The sequence below is a fragment of the Mustelus asterias genome, chromosome 11, assembly GCF_964213995.1.
Source record: "Mustelus asterias chromosome 11, sMusAst1.hap1.1, whole genome shotgun sequence".
NCBI lineage: Eukaryota > Metazoa > Chordata > Chondrichthyes > Carcharhiniformes > Triakidae > Mustelus > Mustelus asterias.
In genome coordinates this window covers 17146343-17165766 of record NC_135811.1, presented here as the reverse complement: position 1 = coordinate 17165766, position 19424 = coordinate 17146343, and the positions used below count along the sequence as shown (strand labels likewise).

Here is a 19424-nt window from a genome sequence, read left to right as displayed (position 1 = left end):
TAGAACAACTTACTGGCTTTTGTACTTTATGTCTCTATTTACCATGCTCAGGATCCGATCAACATTGACTATGACCACTTGATCCAGAATCAAATCTGTAGCTGATGGAATAACTTGTCTGCAAGAATCATGACTTGTGGATCTTTTTATGTTGGTGAACAATTCTCAAGGGACCTCCTATATTTATTATACAAACTACATTAGCCCTTCTTAAATATCCAGCTTCAAGACATTGTGTAGATAATGGTCCAAACTGCATACAATTTCCACTCCATAAAATACCATCTCTTCTCAATTCCCAGGGTAGTTATATTGAAAGAAATTGAGAATTAGAGATCCTTCTTTTAAAGAGTTTATTTTATTATTTGAAATTACAAAAAATATTATAGGCTACAAAATCCAACTCTACTTTTAGGAATATGAAGATAAAGACTATTACATTTTCAACCAAGCTACACATAGTGTACAAAATGTGTACACTACAAAAATAACATACCTCTTGGACAAGTTGTTCAACTGGCCTTTGTCCACCTCCTGTTCCCCACACATTGTCCAGGCGCAAACCTCCCCTCTTCATACTTAGCAACACAGTTGCTCTACCCAAGGCAGCTCTAGATAGATGGTGGTGGGAAGAAAAAGTAACAAACTCAACCACGTTTTTTCAAGTGATCAGTTCAAGCTACTTTCACATTTCTAGAGACTGAATAAGTCTTACTAAATTTAATGGTTTTTGATAATGAGTATTAAAATGCAAATGTGCAGTTTCTCAATTGCAAGAACTTAGTAAAAGTATCCTGTGAATGGACTTCTCCAGTTTCCTAAAGCACAAGGCAAAACTTTAAAACATATACCTGGCATTCTCACAATCCACCTTCCCTTTGTAACTTTCAATGTAACTTTTTGACAGGATTTCATCTGCTACAGCTCTTGCAATAAACTGGCCTACAAGCTGGAAAGAAACAAACAAACAATTGTATTAAGCATTAGCTTCCAAGTCAACTGTTACTCAATCACAAAAAAAGCATGCAAATCAATGAATTAAAGAACTTTGTCGCATCTCACTAGGAAGGAACACTTAAACGGCAATGACACAAATTCCTGCAGTCTATTTTGGTTTAAAATCTAGGAATGGCCTGAAGAAAATACAAATGTTTTAATAAAGCTTGCCTTTTTGAAGTTTAGACATGAGTTGGAATAAAATTGAAGCGCAAAACCACTTCTAAACTGACAAACTATCCTTCACCCATCATAAAGGATAATTTGAGGTCAACCAATTGAACCCTGTTGAAACCAAGCATTTGACCCATTAAACCGGAGAAACAATTCAGTACTGTCAACATATCACAGAATTCTTGTGTTTGTTTTCCATTTAACTCCTACCATTGAAAAGTGACGACAGGTGAGAATTGCAGTCTGCAAGGCACCACCATCTATCCACAATAGCATTTAGTTATTCACTTTATAAAATGCACCTAGATTGTCTCTGGAGCACTCAATGATAGACAGCGGAGATGGGAAGAGATAGGTAGTGATAGACAGCAGGGATGAGAAGAGGCAAGAGAAAAGTCATTTCACAAAATGAATTGTTGCAGCAGGGAATACTTTGGCAATCAGATAGGATACAAAAGTTTCAAAGAAAGCCAGTGTGCAAAATGGTTTCAGCACATACAGGTATCTACCAACTCATGTTAGAAGATTCAATACAATAAAGAGGTGAAGAGAGATAATTTATGGTACTGTTATTCCCTCCCTCCCCAAAAGCTACCATCACAAACAATATTTTCATAAAGCATTGGAGACAAATCCACATCAAGTTTCTCAGTCTTCCTTTTCAATTCAGTCACCAAATTCAAGTGAAGTACTTACCTGCAGAAAATAAAAACACTGAAAAATATTGGCTTCGGGTTTATTTTAACTGGGCCCTTTAAACTTGTTATATGAAAACCTGGTTAGCCCTGGGTCCTAATGAGTCTGCTGAATGTCACAAAGAGCCATCTAAAACATTGAATATCACCTAATCAAATAAGCATGCCTTTTGATACGATTTCTCTCACTTCAAATATGGAAGTAAACTATACTGGCTGTAGACCGAGTGGTCAAATGAGGGCGTGATGACAGATAAAAGAAGTCACGTGGCGGGAGTGCGGGTAGAGCACAAGTGTTGTACACAGCTGTTGAACTCAGGAATAAGCCACCTTTGTTGGAAGTCCTTCTTGTCGGTGATTTCGGGAACCCACAACATTGTACATGGTGTCAGGAGTTGGCAGCATGGCACAAGGACTTTGCCACATCAACCCACTCGTCTTTGATGAATATATTGCAGATAGTTGGGAAATGTTCCAGAAGGAGTGGCCTATTTACTGCAGTGCTGCACTCTACAAGTCGTAAAAGGTACAGACTTTGTATCCTATTACACCTTGCAGGCCCCAAGGCTGTCCAGCAATTTGAGCTGAGGCATTCGTCTTCCAGACAGAAGAAAAAGTAGACCTGAAGATAACCCTGAAGCAACGCAAGAACATCTGCCTCCTGATAAAAAACATAATCGTTGATAGACATGCATTCAATTCAATGAACCAAAGAGCAGATGAGTCAATACAATCTTACACAATTATCCTAAATTATTGGCAAAGAAATATGCATTTGGAACTCTCACTAAAGATCTAATCAGGATTGAATAGTCTGTGGAATATTTCGGGATTAAGTCCGCAAGGAGTTGCTACGAGAGAAAAACTTAGCATTCCGAGCAGCCATCAACATCTGTATGATGAACAAACACTCAGAAACAAAGCAGAGATTTTAGGTGGGAAACCAAGGTATTCGCATTACTTGGGCCTTCACATTGACAGGCACCCATCAAATAGAGCAGCTTGATTTACATAGATTAAAAGATGCAAGTGCAGGAAATGGAACCACTTTGCCAAGAGCTGCAGATCCAAACCACAGCAACTCCTCTGCCATCAGCAACATAGCAGCAGTTTGACTCCAGGTGTAGCAGAGTTAATAAGGTGAATGAATTCCAGTTCAACCGAAGCAGCCAAGTTACAGACCCTCCAACAACACTCTACTGCGATAATGTTGACAACGCCACAGGAAAGAATGAGATCTCCACCACCCTCAACATAATTGGTAGTAACGCAAGACTTAAAGTCAAGACTGACACTAGAGCGAAGGATAATGTACTATCCAGCCAAAGGTTACTGGAAATAGACCCGTACGCAGCATCAGATCTCAGTGTCCAGATGCACCTTGTGGCAAACAGATAATCCACACTGAAAGTGTGCCAACCCTCCACTGCACACAGGGACATTTCAAGTCACATATAGTTGACCAGAACGGTAAGCCACTAGGGCTTTGGGACAGCATTGCACTGGGGCTCATTCAACGTGGAACAGAAATGCACGTTCAATAACTCCAAGCCTCAGAAATAACAGCATACTTAGAGACTTCTTCATTGTGACATCATTGATAAGCTACTAGTTGCACACCACGCGACTAGATTATTCGGTACCATCAACAGTCTGTGCTCCAAGAAGAGTACCAGTAACCTTGAAGCAGAAAGTTGAGCTCCATCGGGACCTTCCCCATGTGCTCCGCATATTCTTCGCTATCAGTGATGAACTGACAGCACAGAGTGAGCTAATACAGCGTGGCCAGCGATACATCATCCCTACTACCCTCTAGACAATACACACACCACCAAGAACACCCCAGATTGTAAAGTAGTAGATAAAGGGCCAAAGAATCACCGTACTGGCCCTCCATGTATGCAGACATGGAAAGTGAAATTTCCAGATGCACACCACGCAATGCACCCGAGCCAAGGAGCCACTGCACCTACACAAGGTCCCAGTCCTCCCGTGGTCATTCGCAGCAGCTGACATCTTTGAATGGAATGGTAATCAGAGACTCACGACAGACAATGCTCGCCAATTCGTCTTTGCTGAATTTTGCAACTTTACACGCACATGGGACTTTGAGCACATCACATGCAACCTCCTACATCCATAGTCAGATGGTTTGGCAGAACAAGCTGTTCACTCAGGTCAAGTATCTTCTAGGGAAATGTGCAAGGGTTCGCACAGACTACTATGCTGCACTCAAGCCAGCCCTCATCGGTACAATTGCTTTTTTTCAGACGCACCAGAACCATGATTCCTACTGAAGCTCTGCTGCAACCTAAACTTGGAACCAACGTGAATGAGGCTCTCCTGCAATGCAGATTGAGAAACACAGTGCTCTACGATTGAGATGCCCACAGACTTGGCTCTCTAACATCAGGTCAAATGGTGGTGGTCAAGATTCAGGTCACACGTGGCCATGACCAGTTTGCAGTGGTACACAGTCATGCCCACAACCAGTTTGCAGTGGTACACAGTAATGCCCACAACTGAACAGTTGTGTAGTAGCCTCAGATGATGCCCACTATATATGTAAGCATTGTCACTTTCTGCAAGTAGAAGAATCAATACCAACAGATAACACAGCACTTCAATCATCTGGCATATGGCACTGAACGTACAGACTCCTGGAGGCTAACACAGCAAGTCCTGCACTTGACAAACAAATGGAACAGCTCATGTTGCTAACTGCGAGGACATTGGCCACAGAAAGACTACAACACCATCGACCGATTTAATCACACACTCAGATCACCTGAGCAGGCCAGGGACAAGACTCCATGACTTTATTATGTCTGACTTCTGAATTTCAGTATTTCTTTCTGGGGGTGCAGTAGAAGGTGACATGGTGGGCTATGTACTGGTTATGACAGCTTAATCCATGCCTCTTGCGTATATATCTGTAAATATATATGCAGTCATTTTGTTTAACTGTATGTCACACAATGGTTTGTATATAGTTTCTATTGGGCACAGTTACAGCTCTTGCCACCAGGTGTGTCAACTAAACAGGGAAGAGATAGACTGAATGGATTGTGATGACGTGGCTTCAAAATAGGCCACGTGATGGGAACAAGGGAGTTATCCCTGGGAGCGTGGACTAAGCACAAAGTACAAGTGTTGCATATAGATGTTGAGCCCAAAAATAAACTACCTTGGATGGAAGTCTTTGGTGTCAGTGATTTAGGAACCCACAACATTCTATACAAGCACTGGAGTCATAATACTACATTCTTTTGTAACCTTATTTCTAGGTTAGATTAGATTTTATTTTTAAAAGGGAATAGAGCGCTTTGTAGCAATCTCCATGTTGTTTCACAATTTAATCTTCACTGATTTTAATATAATGAAGTTTTAAACAGAAAACAAGCCTCAGGAGAGTAATAAAGGAAAATAATCCTTTAACTGAATCAGGCAAATCTGTCAATGGCGATTAAATGTTTGTAATATCTAAGATTTAAGATAAAAGTCAGGGTCTACTCTTAATCATTCTTTGCACTAAAAAAAATTTGAATAATCCATAATTCACATAAGATAAAAAGTGGGAATTTAATGCTAAAAATTAAATCAGGTAAGCCAAATTGAATTAAGATGATTTTCTTCCCTATCCTTTACCTAATTACTGTACCAGCATACTGGAAAGCAAAAAAAATGGAGCCAGACTAAACATTTGCTAGCAAGAGCCTCATTGTTAATCACTGTCCTTAAAGCTGCCTCGGCTTCAGTATGTAACAGCACAATTACAGATATAGTGCTCAACCTGCTATGCTGCTCTGGCACTTCCATTTTTTGTTTCAGATTTCCAGCACCTGCACTCTTTGTTTAGTGAAATAAGCGGCTAAAGACACAGCCATTCTTCCTCTTGTAATGATTAAGCATTTACTGTCTTTATCCAAAGTGCAGAGAAGGAAACTTGCATGACGATGAGATGCAATTTATGCATGCAATGCAGAATAGAGATTTGGTTCATATGAAGGATATACATACAACAAGTTGTTTCCAGCTACTCGACAACTAATAGAGAAGTGTCAGCCGTATGATTTGTTTCATCTTAGTAAAATTGGATGAATAATGGCAAGAAGTGTAAACACACAAAACGTCCAAAGTTGGACAAACTGTGTCAATCTCCAGAATAGATGAATGGAATGGATTTAGGAAATACAGAACAAAATCTACCAAAAGATCAATCCATGACTGGATTCACTGATGTTCCAACTGACTACATGGTAAATTGAGTCCACTTTGAGAAACCACCCTCATCATCCCCATCCCAGTTAACCATAGTGTGTTAAAGATTTTTGATTAATTAAGATCTACTTTTCAAACACAGTTTTTGAAGATTCACATTTATTAAACTACAGCTACCCACAGGAAAGGTGCATTAAATGATGATGCATATGCAGAGTGAGTGAAAGCATTCACCTGTAAGCAATGGAAGCTTTAAATGATATAAATCATCCAAGTCAACTGTGACCTACATAAAATAAGTTACAAACAGAATCCCACACCAATGTTCTCCTTGGTGAAAGAAGGAGATAAGGTGATGAGCACTGGACCCACTCAATGCAACAGCTTTCTGCAGCACAAGCTATTATAAACTTACAAAACCAACTGCTGGCAAAAACACAGTTGGTCCGTCAAGTCTGTGCCTGTCCCTTATTAGTAAAATTGCTTCCCCCATTTAGGGAAAAGAATTTGGAATACCACAAGGATCAGTGCTGGGGCCTCTGCAACATTAAATGATGGGACAAAGTGTGACGTATCCAAGTCATTACAGGTTTAGCTGGAAAAGTAACAGGCGGGGGTAGATTTTATGGAAACCACAAAAGCAGGAAATGTGGCATGCATGACGAGAAATTTCAATTTCCAGATGGTGGGGTGAAATGGGTTCATACATGTTTATACATGCCACGCCATGAATGTTCATTAACATAAACTTTGTAAAATGACAAAGATAAACAAAGAACAATACAGCACAGGAACAGGCCCTTCGGCCCTCCAAGCCCGCGCCGCTCCCTGGTCCAAACTAGACCATTCTTTTGTATCCCTCCATTCCCACTCCGTTCATATGGCTGTCTAGATAAGTCTTAAACGTTCCCAGTGTGTCCGCCTCCACCACCTTGCCCGACAGCGCATTCCAGGCCCCCACCACCCTCTGTGTAAAATACATCCTTCTGATATCTGTGTTAAACCTCCCCCCCTCACCTTGAACCTATGACCCCTCGTGAACATCACCACCGACCTGGAAAAAAGCTTCCCACCGTTCACCCTATCTATGCTTTTCATAATTTTATACACCTCTATTAGGTCACCCCTCATCCTCCGTATTTCCAGGGAGAACAACCCCAGTTTACCCAATCTCTCCTCATAACCAAGCCCCTCCATACCAGGCAACATCCTGGTAAACCTCCTCTGCACTCTCTCTAAAGCCTCCATGTCCTTCTGGTAGTGTGGCGGCCAGAACTGGGTGCAGTATTCCAAATGCAGCCGAACCAACGTTCTATACAACTGCAACATCAGACCCCAACTTTTATACTCTATGCCCCGTCCTATAAAGGCAAGCATGCCATATGCCTTATTCACTACCTTCTCCACCTGTGACGTCAGTGATGCACAAGAATCTTGTGGCACACAGTTCACATTTGTTTAAAAATGGTGTACACCAGTTGGCTTTGGGCAGTTGTGTGCAAGGCCAGCTGATTTCCTTGGTTAACACTATGACTCAAGAACTGCTTCTTCCCTGCTCCCATCAGAGTTTTGAATGGACCTACCTCGTATTAAGTTGATCTTTCTCTACATCCTAGCTACGACTCTCTCCTTCTCTATGAATGGTATGTTTTGTCTGTATAGCGCACAAGAAACAATACCTATCACTGTATACTAATACATGTGACAATAATAAATCAAATCAAATGGCACAAAGGAGGGGAGCAGGAGAATGGCAACTTGCATGGAGGTTCGGGACTGGCAAGAGAGTTAGCGCTGGTGAGTTGGAGGCAAAAGTCAGTGAAAGTCAGAAAACGAGGGCTTAAAAGGCAGTGTTAATATTGTCTAAATGTGGGTCCATCTCAGGGTGTTAGCTGACAAAGTTCTTACAGGGATCAGAGTTCACCTACATTTCAATTACCCCTGCTGAAAGTGATCTCAGACGATGTCCTTTACAATGCATAGAAGCCTAGCTGAGCCTGCAAGTTCAGTCATGTCCCACAAGGTGGCGAGTACAACACTGGACACCAACATGAATATTTAATTGAGCGAATGAAAAAGCACAACACTGTTTCTTCCTCAAAGGAAATATACCTCGCTCCCCTGTAACCATCAATGCTTGCCAACCCTTAAGGCATACCACTACATTTGCCTGAGCTAGTCTCAACAAGTAACAATGATGCACATGTGAATAAAGTAAAAACCAACGTAATGTGAAACATTTACATGTGAACGTTAATTTTGAAAAATGCCTCGCCACCTTTATGCCCTCAGTAAGTTTTATGTTCATGGCAATGCAATTGGGCAGGGATGTTTTGGCCATGATACTGGTCTCCCTGTTTGACCAGGAGGTTCATTTATAGCCCACCCATAGCTGCAGCATTATCAGCTGACGGGAAGTATCAGCCCTGTAGAGCATCCCCACACCATGTGATCACAGAACAAAATGAAATTGGAGATGTCCCACTAGCTATTACAGCAATGGACTAGATCAACTTAAAGTACATTAAACTTAATATATCCCAATAGTGCCCCAAGGCCAGGTTTACCCAGTATGAGCACAAATTTGCTGGTATCCAGATCAGTTTCTCTTACTCTGTCAAGTTGTAAATTCCAGCCACCTGCTTGTACAAGGAAACAAAACTGATTAATCTGCTAACACGATAGTAACCAGGTTTCATATCAATAGCAAAAGGTTCAAGAAAAGGAAGTAAAAATGGTTTGGTCCAAAATTGGCTGGGGGGGGGGGGTGAAAGAAGTAGAATTTCACCACATCCAGACCTTTCAGAATGTTACGATCTTCATAGCGACTTGCAACTATTTAAAAAAGATTCAAACTTCCAACTTCTGGCAGAATAACGTGGCTAGATTTCACATTTTAAAAACTTTGACTGACTTCAAACTGACTAAAAATACCATTGACAAAACACTACTTTCTTTTTTCCACTCTCAACACTGATATTTATCACATATCGCACTCTTCACAGAATTACAATCCTTATAGGTCTATAGTTGCTTCCAAAGGGTTCCCGTATTCCCATCGCTGCCGCCAGGCACGTCCCTCAGTTTTAGGAGTTTGGTAAGTTTACCATCAGCAGTAATGCCTAATATGATTCTTCTCCTGCCTGGCCTGACCAGAACAAATCTCCCAGAATCCTTAGATGGCTGCAATACACTGCTCTTCCACTAGAGACCATCTCCCTCCTGCATCATGGTGTGGTAGCTGACAAAGCGAAGCAGCCTCTTCACTGACCACACAAAACTGCTGGCTATCGGAGATATTCCTTAATTTCTATGAAAGTCTGTAACTTGATCTCAAAATGGCTTCCTCTGTCTTCTTTCCTGTGGCAACATGAATTACATTAACCTTGCATTAAGATAGAAAGGCTGATTAGTTATTTTTGATTACAACACCCTTTCATTTTAGAAATAAACGGACAGTTATCGAACAACTGTTTATAACCCAACACATATTTATGGAACTTTGGGACACTCAGGATCTACTCATTGTAAACTCAGACTGCTGCCATTGTCTCCAAGAGTGTCTTGTGTCGTCTTCTCAGTAAAACAATAAGCCTTCCTTTGATCTCTAACAATCAAACACTCAGGCTTAGTGTCAGCAGACTGCAGAACAGAGTTCCAAAGAGTCATATTGAACTCGAAACTTTAACTATTCATCTCTCCACAGATGCTGCCAGAACTACTGAGGTTTTTCAGCACTTTCCATTATTCAGATCTCCAGCATCCACAGTATTTGATTTTTAACATGACTTGCTTTGTCTCCCTCCTTGCAGTTTTCCAATCCGCCAGGGAATTTCCAAAATCTAGGGAATTATTAACCAATGCATCCACCAATACTAGTCATTTCTTTTATGACCCGAAGATGCAGACCATCAGGTCCAGGGTACTTGTCAGCCTCTAGTTCCATTAGTTTGCCTGGAACTTTTTGTTCCTTCCTTTTGCTCTTAATTTTCTACTATTATTGGTATTCTGTTAGTGACTCCTACCATGAAGGTAGATGCAAGTGCAAAACACTTGATCAAAATCTCTGCAAATTTCTTGTTTTCCATTAATTTCCCCAGTCTCATTCCTTTTTAGCTCCTCTCTTCTTTGTGCATACTACTGCCTAATTTCATATTTCTTGCTAGCTCACTCTCATTCAAATGTACCCTCATTATCTTTTCAGTCATCCTTTATTGGTTGCTAAATTTTTCCCAACATGATGGACCAGAAATGATACGCACACATGCACACAATTCACCAATTCTGAAGCATTTAATCCACCCGGAAATGGCAGTGCTTGGTAGGAATACACCTGAATGTGTCAAAGACTGCAGTAAAATCAAACACTTGTGAAGACTTCAGAAACATTCCCCAAATTTAAAAAATTGCAAACATAACAAAACGTTCAAATATACCACATAGAAGGACCATTCCAGTGGAATATAAAATACAATCTTTTAAATTAAAATAGACGCAGTCTGAGGAACATAGGGGTCAATTTTACAGCCCTACTACTAGTGCACTTGAAGGTTGCAAAGGGATGGGTGGGTGTGTGAGAGAGAGAGCATGCGGAACCAGCCTAGCACCTTCCCGGCCATCCCCAAGCTGCTCCCGATATGAGAGAGCAGATAAAGCAACAGAATACCTGCCTACCAACCCTGCAGCCTATTAAGTCCCTTAAGTTGCCACTTAAGGATGTCATTCCACCCGTCGTAATAATTTGTCAGGTAAGGAAGATCACCAGTCTACAACTTTCACAGTTCAGGCAAGAAGGAAAGGGTGGACTTATCTTCTTGTGTGTTTGGGGGGGGGGGGGGGGGGGGGGGTCACCTGTGCCCATCAATGGCACACCCCCTACCAAGATGGTGCCCTCGCTTGATGCCACCCCCAGCCTCTAAAGCTGACATTTTCACCCTCTCCCCAGCACCCCTGATCCCCCCTGAACAAAATCCCCGTACTTACTTTTAAGTCTGCGGAAACATCTTAGGCTTGCCTGTAGTGGTCACTACTTGCTTCTGGTGCTGCAGGAACTACAAGAGCTACTAGATTTGCCAGCAGTTCTCAAGGGCTTGTGCTTGAAGGACAGACATTCCACTCTTACCTCATGAAGGCTGCCCCCAGAATATTATCCCTGCAGGGCAGCCAGATTTAAAGTTGGCAAGTTGCTGACAGTCTTTGCCACCAGAGTGCAAGGAATATGTCTTCCTCGTAAAATGTAAAATTCACCCTATAGTTGCTTACAGGATCAGATACTGATCTTTCATCACCAGGATTTGGATTTAAATGTATGGCAAGGGTTTTCTGTGAAACTGCTCGAGGGGCTCTCAAACCTGATGGGGGCAATTTTGTGTACGTCAACAACTAATGTGAAATTGGATTGTAAGTGACAAACAGGCTCAAGGATTACTGCTAAAGGAAGTAGAAAAATGCTATCCTGGTGCAGTAGGGTGTGCCCTCAGGGTTAGAGCGGAGGCTTTTTTTTTAAACAGAAAAGGCAGCTTTAGTCTTTATCCAGCTGGGAGTGTTTGATGCTGATATGAAGTGGCTGGAATTGAAAGCATTCCATTCCTCGGGGCAAACATTCCTTATCCTGTCGAAACCAAAATAAAACAGGTCTCACCCAATATTTCACGCACTCACCTGTGGTGCTCCTGGAGTGTCCAAGGCTAGTTCTGGCAAATCCTTCAGCAGCATATCAAATGATTTTTCCACATCATTTGTAGTGAGCACTTTCCCACATAGATCAGACAGAAGTCTGGAGGTGAGCTCACGGTGGCTGGCTTTTCCCTCTAAAGCCAGCGATACTGCTAACACTGGCACAGTACATTTCATTTCTCCAAGATTCAAGTTATTCAGCAGCTCCTGTATAACAGTAAGCACAATATAAAGTATTAACAAAACAACCTGTAACAGTTATGATTGAGAAATGGGAAAATTGAGTATTTCAAAAATAAGAGAACTGTTCAGATAAATAATCTGAGATGATGGGCGAAATGAACTGATAGTGGCGATATCTCGCATATACATGACAGGTTTCACAGAAAAGGCACTAAACAGCCCATTTTGCAAAGCTCTGTAACCAAATGGATCTATAAAAATCTACTGTTGGCACTGTGATCAGAAGCTATAAGCTGATGTGCATTCCTGACTGTGCCTCCAGAACCTGCAAGCATTTTGGATAAAGACCATGGAAACAGCGGGGCAGGTGGGAAGAGAAAATCATGAACAACATTATAGTTCCAAAAGTGTTTAGTCCCTTTTACTACTGCTAACAATTTTGAGTTTTGGTAATGATAGCAATGGGTATATTGTATAACAAGTAGCATACTGGGCACAAGGCCACAGCATTTAATTCAAGTTAGCTTGCTCAGCTATATAAAGGGCAGTATCTGCTGAAACAGGTCCAACAACTTACATTAAAGCATGACTGCAAATAAATGTGGAATTGCTGTGCTGAATTCGTTTTTGTCCCAAAAACGTGTCTTTGGTTTTAACCAACTCTGATCTTGGATTATATTCAAATTTTGTCATATTATTGTTTTGTACTTCTCTCTGGTCCCCCCAAGAATCAGGAAGAGGCCAGCGAATTTACACCATATAGGGATAATCTCACTTAATTGCCGCTTGAAGAAAAGTATTATGAAAGTGGGTGGCACAGTGATTAGCACTGCTGCCTCAGGGCACCAGGGACCAGAGTTCAATTCTGGCTTGGGTGACTATCTGTGTGGAGTTTGCACATTCTCCCTGTGCCTGCGTGGGTTTCCTCCGGGTGCTCCCACAGTCCAAAGGTGTGTAGGTTAGGATGATTAGTTATGGTCAATGTGTGGATAGGCCTGTGCAAGATGCTCCACGGAGAGTCGGTACAGACTCGATGGGCCAAATGGCTCTCTTCTGCACGGCAGGGATTATTCTATGATTCTAATGCCATAACCTGGAATATATGGAAGGGAGCACATACACAAGAACATTTGAATGCTAAGTTCCAAATTAATCCTACTGAATGTAGTCCAAAGGCTGGAATGACATAATTCTGCATTTCAGGGATCACAACTATCTCAACAGCCAACAATAAAACAGGCATATATAACTTTCTTCACAACTCAGTCCTACTCCCAGAAAAGCAAGGAGTTGTGTGTCTGGACATCATTTAACTTTCAATCAATCATCACCACCAAAAGAGATTAACTGGTCATTTATCTCACTGTTACCAATGGAGTATTGCTTAGTGCAAATTGGCTGGTATGTATTTAGAGATTATATGAGATGTGAAAAATGCCACTGCAAGTACAGATACATTCTTTACTCCCAATAAACAACAGCAACTTGCATTTGCAAACCACCTTCAATGTAATCAAGTGTCCCATGGAGCTTCACAGCAGTGTTAATAAAATCTGACACTGAGCCAAGTGAGGTATAAGGAGGACAAGTGGCCAAAAGCTTAGTCGAAAAGATAAGACTTTAAGAAGCATCTAAAAAAGAGATAGATAAGCAGAGAGGGTTAGGGAGGTAAATCCAGACTTAGAGTCTTGGCATGGTCACCAATGATGAGGTGATGAAAATCCGGAAAGCACAGAAGAGCAGAGCTAGAGAAGTACAGAGATGTGGGGGTGTGGGGTTGCTGGGAAAGAGATGCAAAACCCACGACTGGAGGAGAAAGGGTTAAGACCATGAGTGAATGCTCGGATTAAATATTTTAAATTTGAGGTGTTGCTGGACTGGGTGTTGAGATGAGTCAGTGAATACAGAAATGGATAAACAAGATTTGATGCGAATTTTGATTCAGCGCTACAGGAATGGCAACATAGTTCTAAAAGATGGTGTGAGACTCGGAGGGTAGCTGACAGGTGTTCCCAAGCATCCCTTGTTCTTTGTGGTGGTAAAGGTTGTGGGTTTGGAAGTTGCTGTCAAAGAAGCCTTGGCGAATTCCTGCATTGTACCTAGTAGATGGTACACGCTGCTGCCACTGCATGTGCCGAAGGAAGTGAACATTTAAGGTGGTGGATGGGGTGCCAATAAAGTGGGTGGCTTTATCTGGATTGCGTCAAGCTTCTGGAGTAGCCACACTCACCCAGGCAAGCGAAGAGTGCTCCAACACACTCCTGACTTGTGTCTTGCAGATGATGGACAGACTTTGGGAAGTCAGAAGTGGGTTACATGCTGCAAACTTCCCAGCCTCTGATTTGCTATTGTAATCAGAGTATTCGCATATAGTATTATATGTCTTGTTCAGTTAAATTTCCAGTCAATGATAACCACCAGGATGCTGGTGGGGGAATTCAGCAATGGTAACGCTGTTGAACATCAAGGGAGAGGGTCATATTCACATCCCTGGCACTTGTGTGGTGCAAGTGTGACTTGTCACTTCTTAAGTCCAAGTCTTATGTTGTCCAGATCTTGCTACATGCAGGCACAGATTTTTCTAGTATCTGAGGATTTGCAAATACTGAATATTACACAATTGTCAACACATCAGATGTTGGAGGGAGGATTACTGATGAAGCAGCTGAAAGTGGTTGGGCCCAGGGTATTGCTCTGGGGAACTGGCAACAATGTCCCGAGGCGGAGATGATTGGCCAGCACCAATCACAATCATCTTCCTTTTACCCAGATAGATAAGAGACTGGAACACGCTGCTACAAAATCTACTATTTATTAAGAAGTAAAGAGAATCAAAATAGCTTTGAGCATCAATATATAAATTAATGTTGTGTGTGTAAATATGGAGCTCAGACCTTAAGAATTCTAAGATGGCCACTCAGCTCCACTGTGTATAGCTACCAGAAAATGTGATTTTTTTTTTACTTCCACACAGTAAACAGTGCCAAGCAGCCAGAAAGACTTTGTTTTGACCAATGACCACCCATGGATAATTTAATTTGGAAATGGGACATTGAGTAACCATCAAGCATTAATATGCATTCCAGACATTTCAAAGACTAAATGGTACATTAAACTGTAACAAGAGCTCGAGAGGGAACAAGTAGCAAAAGCATAAATGCGTGGGAACCAGAGTAGTCCCAAGAAAAATAGAACCAAATCAAGTGATGGACCGTTGGTAAAGAGACTACACTCACTACCATCTTGCCATTGTATACTGTAACAATAACATAAATCTTGCTTATAAAACCATATTTTTGTTGCTAGCACTTGCCACACTTGGGGATGCCAGTCTAGTTGTGTGATCCATGTGTGCGGGGATGAATGTTCTGGCTTGTGCTCTCGAATGACCTCAGTCATGATGCTGCATATCAGTGACTTGCATTTTAGAGCAGCCCACAGATCATATGTTGGACCACATTTTGAGAGCCACTGGACCAGACAAGCAAACATGTAGGCAGTGGAATGAGTCAACACATTCTCTTTCGGGGATTAAATCCAGTACTTACCTCAGAGGCCCATGCCTTAAACCTGCAGTTATTACCTCCTGTGGCTCAGTGGTGATACAATCATTATTTGCAAAATTTTGAAACTCATCTATGAATGAAGAATTTAATGAATAACGCATGTGCTAATATAACCTATTAAAAATACTGAATTAAGTGTTATCTACCTATCAACAAGCTTCACAAAATATAGACATTTTTAGTGTTCAAAGGCAAATATGAGCAGAGATAACGCGATTCAAAGTAGCAAATATAGTGAAAAATATCTTGCCCTAAGCAAATTAAATAAGCACAATGTTAAATCTCTCATGCTTCCACCCAATAATTCTTTAACATTACTTCCTTTCCGTAAGGATCAAACATCTATAAAATTATAGACTACTCTGCTTTGAAAATCACTCTGTAGGGAAAAGCTACAAAGAACCTGAACCATTCCAAACAGCTCCACTCATTTTCACATTAAGTTAAATATCTGAATACATACCAGAACCTCATTGGTGTCCCCATGTTCAAAGTATTCTTGTACAATTGGAGTCACGGTTTTCTGAAAAACCCCTTCATCTAAGGGTAGCACCACTGTTTCATATACGCAATTCTCCTGTTGAGATGTACAATAAAACTAAAATCTTGTCATCCAGTGGTAGTGTAAACTGAAAAAAATGTCCTAATTGAGAATATTTGGCACCCTGCTGATGCTAGATAGAGACGCATGGTGGTCTGCTCATTAAAGAGGAGACACTGCATGAACTGACATCAGCCACAGAACAGAAAACAGATTGCTTTAAACTTATGATGGTTCTGTGGATCCTTGTTTTTTTCTCACCTCCTCAAGGCTTGAACAGCATTTCCATGAATGTCTTCAACTTTCAAACTTTTTACTTGTCTAGTGTCATTAATTTTGTGGAAGGGAAGACAATAGTGCCCATCCTTAGGACCAGATAGTAAACCTGGACCAGATAGTAAACCCAGCCCTGACTGGTCTTTCGAGGTGGATATCAAGATTTCACTGCACTGTTCAAAAAGTAGAAGTTCTCCCCATTTCCTGGTCAAAATTTGCCTCAACGAACACTTCCAAAAACAGGTTAACTGGATGTGCATCTCACAGCACTTTGTGGCACCCAGCGTCTATAAAACAATTAATACACAGAAATTGTGACTACAATATAAAGCGATTCACTGGAAACATCTTGGGATACCGAGAAAGACACATCTTGGGACATTGTGAAAGGCATAATAAGAAGAATTTTTTCTGCAAAATTCAGTATTCCAGCCAATGTTCAGTTTGGGGGGCACTGAGCAGACCAGAAAACTGCACATCTCAGTAACAATTGCAGTGCAATTATCCACAGTGTGTTTCTGGGAAATTGAGATATGTACAGGTAGAAAGCTAGATTAATCAGAGTGATCACATTCAGTATGCTAAATGAATAACTAGGTTCAATTCTAAGCTCCACCTGTTTTTGGAGAGTCACCACTGCATTGCTATGGGGAAACAAATTAACAAACTTCGAGTGAACATCGAGTTAATGGTAGGGCGTTGGGGAGAGTTACAGAACAAAGAGATCTAGGGATACATGTTCATAGCTCCTTGAAAGTGGAGTCACAGGTGGACAGAGTGGTGAAGAAGGCTTTTGGCATGCTTGGTTTCATCGGTCAGATCATTGAATACAGGAGTTGGAATGTCTTGTTGAAGACATTGGTAAGGCCACACTTGGAATACTGTGTGCAATTCTGGTCACTCTATTATAGAAAGGATCTTATTAAATAAGAAAGAATGCAGAAAAGATTTACTAGGATGCTACCAGGACTTGATGGATTGAGTTATAAGGAGGGGCTGGATAGACTGTGACTTTTTTCTCTGGAGTGTAGGAAGCTGAGGGGTGATCTTATAGAAGTCTATAAAATAATAAGGGACACAGATCAGCTAGATAGTCAATATCATTTCCCAAAGGTAGGGGAGTCTAAAACTAGAGGGCATAGGATTAAGGTGAGAGGGGAGAGATACAGAAGTGTCCAGAGGGGCAATTCTTTCACACAAAGGGTGGTGAGTGTCTGGAACAAGCTGCCAGAGGTAGTCGTAGAGGCGGTACAATTTTGTCTTTTAAAAAGCATTTAGATAGTTACGTGGGTAAGATGGGTATAGAGGGATATGGGCCAAATGCGGACAATTGGGATTAGCTTAGGGGTTTTTAAAAAAGGGCGGCATGGACAAGTTGGGCCGAAGAGCCTGTTTCCATGCTGTAAACCTCTGACTATGACTCTATGACCTTCACCCAGAACAAAGGAGGAAGGTGTACTTAGGGAGATGGGAGATGTTTCAACCTGACCAACTAAGCAAAGTATTTATTTTTTCCGGCAAAATAAAGTTAAAGTTTATTTATTAGTCACAAGTAAGCCTTACATTAACACTGCAATGAAGTTACTGTGAAGTTCCCCTAGTCACCACAGTCCAACACCTATTCGGGTCAATGCATCTAACCAGCACGTCTTTCAGAATGTGGGAGGAAACCGGATCACCCGGAAGAAACCCACGCAGACATGGGGAGAACGTGCAAACTCCACAGACAGTGACCCAATCCAGGAATCGAACCCGGGTCCCTGGCGCTGTGAGGCAGCAGTGCTAATCATTGTGCCAGAATTAATACTTAATTCCTTTCTTGGCCATTAAAGTACGTTTGAAAAATAAGAGGAACCCATACGTATACAACTAACCATAGATTATTTGATGAACCTTGACCAAGAAAGCTCCAAAAAGAATCTGTTGCTTAATATTCACTTACCTGATCTTCATCATAATTGGGATCTCGAACATCCACTTCCTCCAAATCATACACCTCACCAGGTGTTCCCCAGACACCTTTACCTCCTGCTCCACCTACCAAAAGGACATGAATGTTGAATAAGTTAAAATAAGAGAACAAATATGTGTTTACCATTTTTAAAGCCCAAATTGATACTTTTACAGATCTGAAATCTGGAATATTGTTAAAAAATATATTAGAAATTGTTCTATTCCAGACACTATGGAGAATACAGATTGAAGTGACATCTGATGTCAAACAAATTGCAGCAACTGCTAACCAATATGAACATTCGCTCCTATCCAAGTTGCATTTTGTTAGGTATAACTGCTAACTAATATGAACATTCACACTCCTGTTCTAGTTGCATTTGGTTAGGTACAACCAGCTCTATAATTTTACATCATCACTGGAAAATAATGTGCAATTTTTGTCCAAGAAACAAGCAAGCTCTGGATTTTTATTTTCATGCCATACATTTACATTCAGGTTAACTGTAATCCAAAAAAATTAACTAGATTTCCAATGATCTCCACTTCCCTACAATCATGATTACTTGATTCGTATTATGTCTTGTGCGGGGTCAGTACATGAGCCATTTTAATATGGTTCCTGCAAAAATAATTACTATAGTAAATGTACTTGTGTGTGGTTTTGACATCATAGGAATCTTTTACATGGTTTACACCAGATATTTTGTTTAAAAAATCATGGTGCTTACAAGCATCTGTTGGTAATCCTTTTACATAAGAACATAAGAAGTAGGAGCAGGAGTAGGCCATCTAGCCCCTCGAGCCTGCCCCACCATTCAATAAGATCATGGCTGATCTGACGTGGATCAGTACCACTTACCCGCCTGATCCCCATAACCCTTAATTCCCTCACCGATCAGGAATCCATCCATCCGCGCTTTAAACATATTCAGCGAGGTAGCCTCCACCACCTCAGTGGGCAGAGAATTCCAGAGATTCACCACCCTCTGGGAGAAGTTGTTCCTCCTCAACTCTGTCTTAAACCGACCCCCCTTTATTTTGAGGCTGTGTCCTCTAGTTTTAACTTCCTTACTAAGTGGAAAGAATCTCTCCGCCTCCTTTTGAACCGTGGGTACATCGCAGGTGGTGTTATCTTTCCTC

At 41.3% G+C, this 19424-nt stretch overlaps 1 protein-coding gene across 9 annotated transcripts in view; it reads right to left on the bottom strand.

The window, feature by feature from the left end:
• The window catches only part of pdcd4b (programmed cell death 4b), a 56685-nt gene that overhangs the window by 19913 nt on the left and 17348 nt on the right, over positions 1-19424 (bottom strand). For all 9 annotated transcript variants that reach the window (XR_013498972.1, XR_013498973.1, XM_078223210.1 and 6 more), the window contains exons 3-7: positions 18271-18365; positions 15975-16088; positions 11748-11969; positions 852-949; positions 497-611 (exon numbers count right to left, since the gene is read on the bottom strand). Coding sequence is in view for 7 of the 9 variants with exons in the window: in XM_078223210.1 (XP_078079336.1) it covers positions 497-611; positions 852-949; positions 11748-11969; positions 15975-16088; positions 18271-18365 (644 nt within the window). In the remaining 2 variants the exon portion in view is untranslated. The remainder of the gene's footprint in view (positions 1-496; positions 612-851; positions 950-11747; positions 11970-15974; positions 16089-18270; positions 18366-19424) is intronic.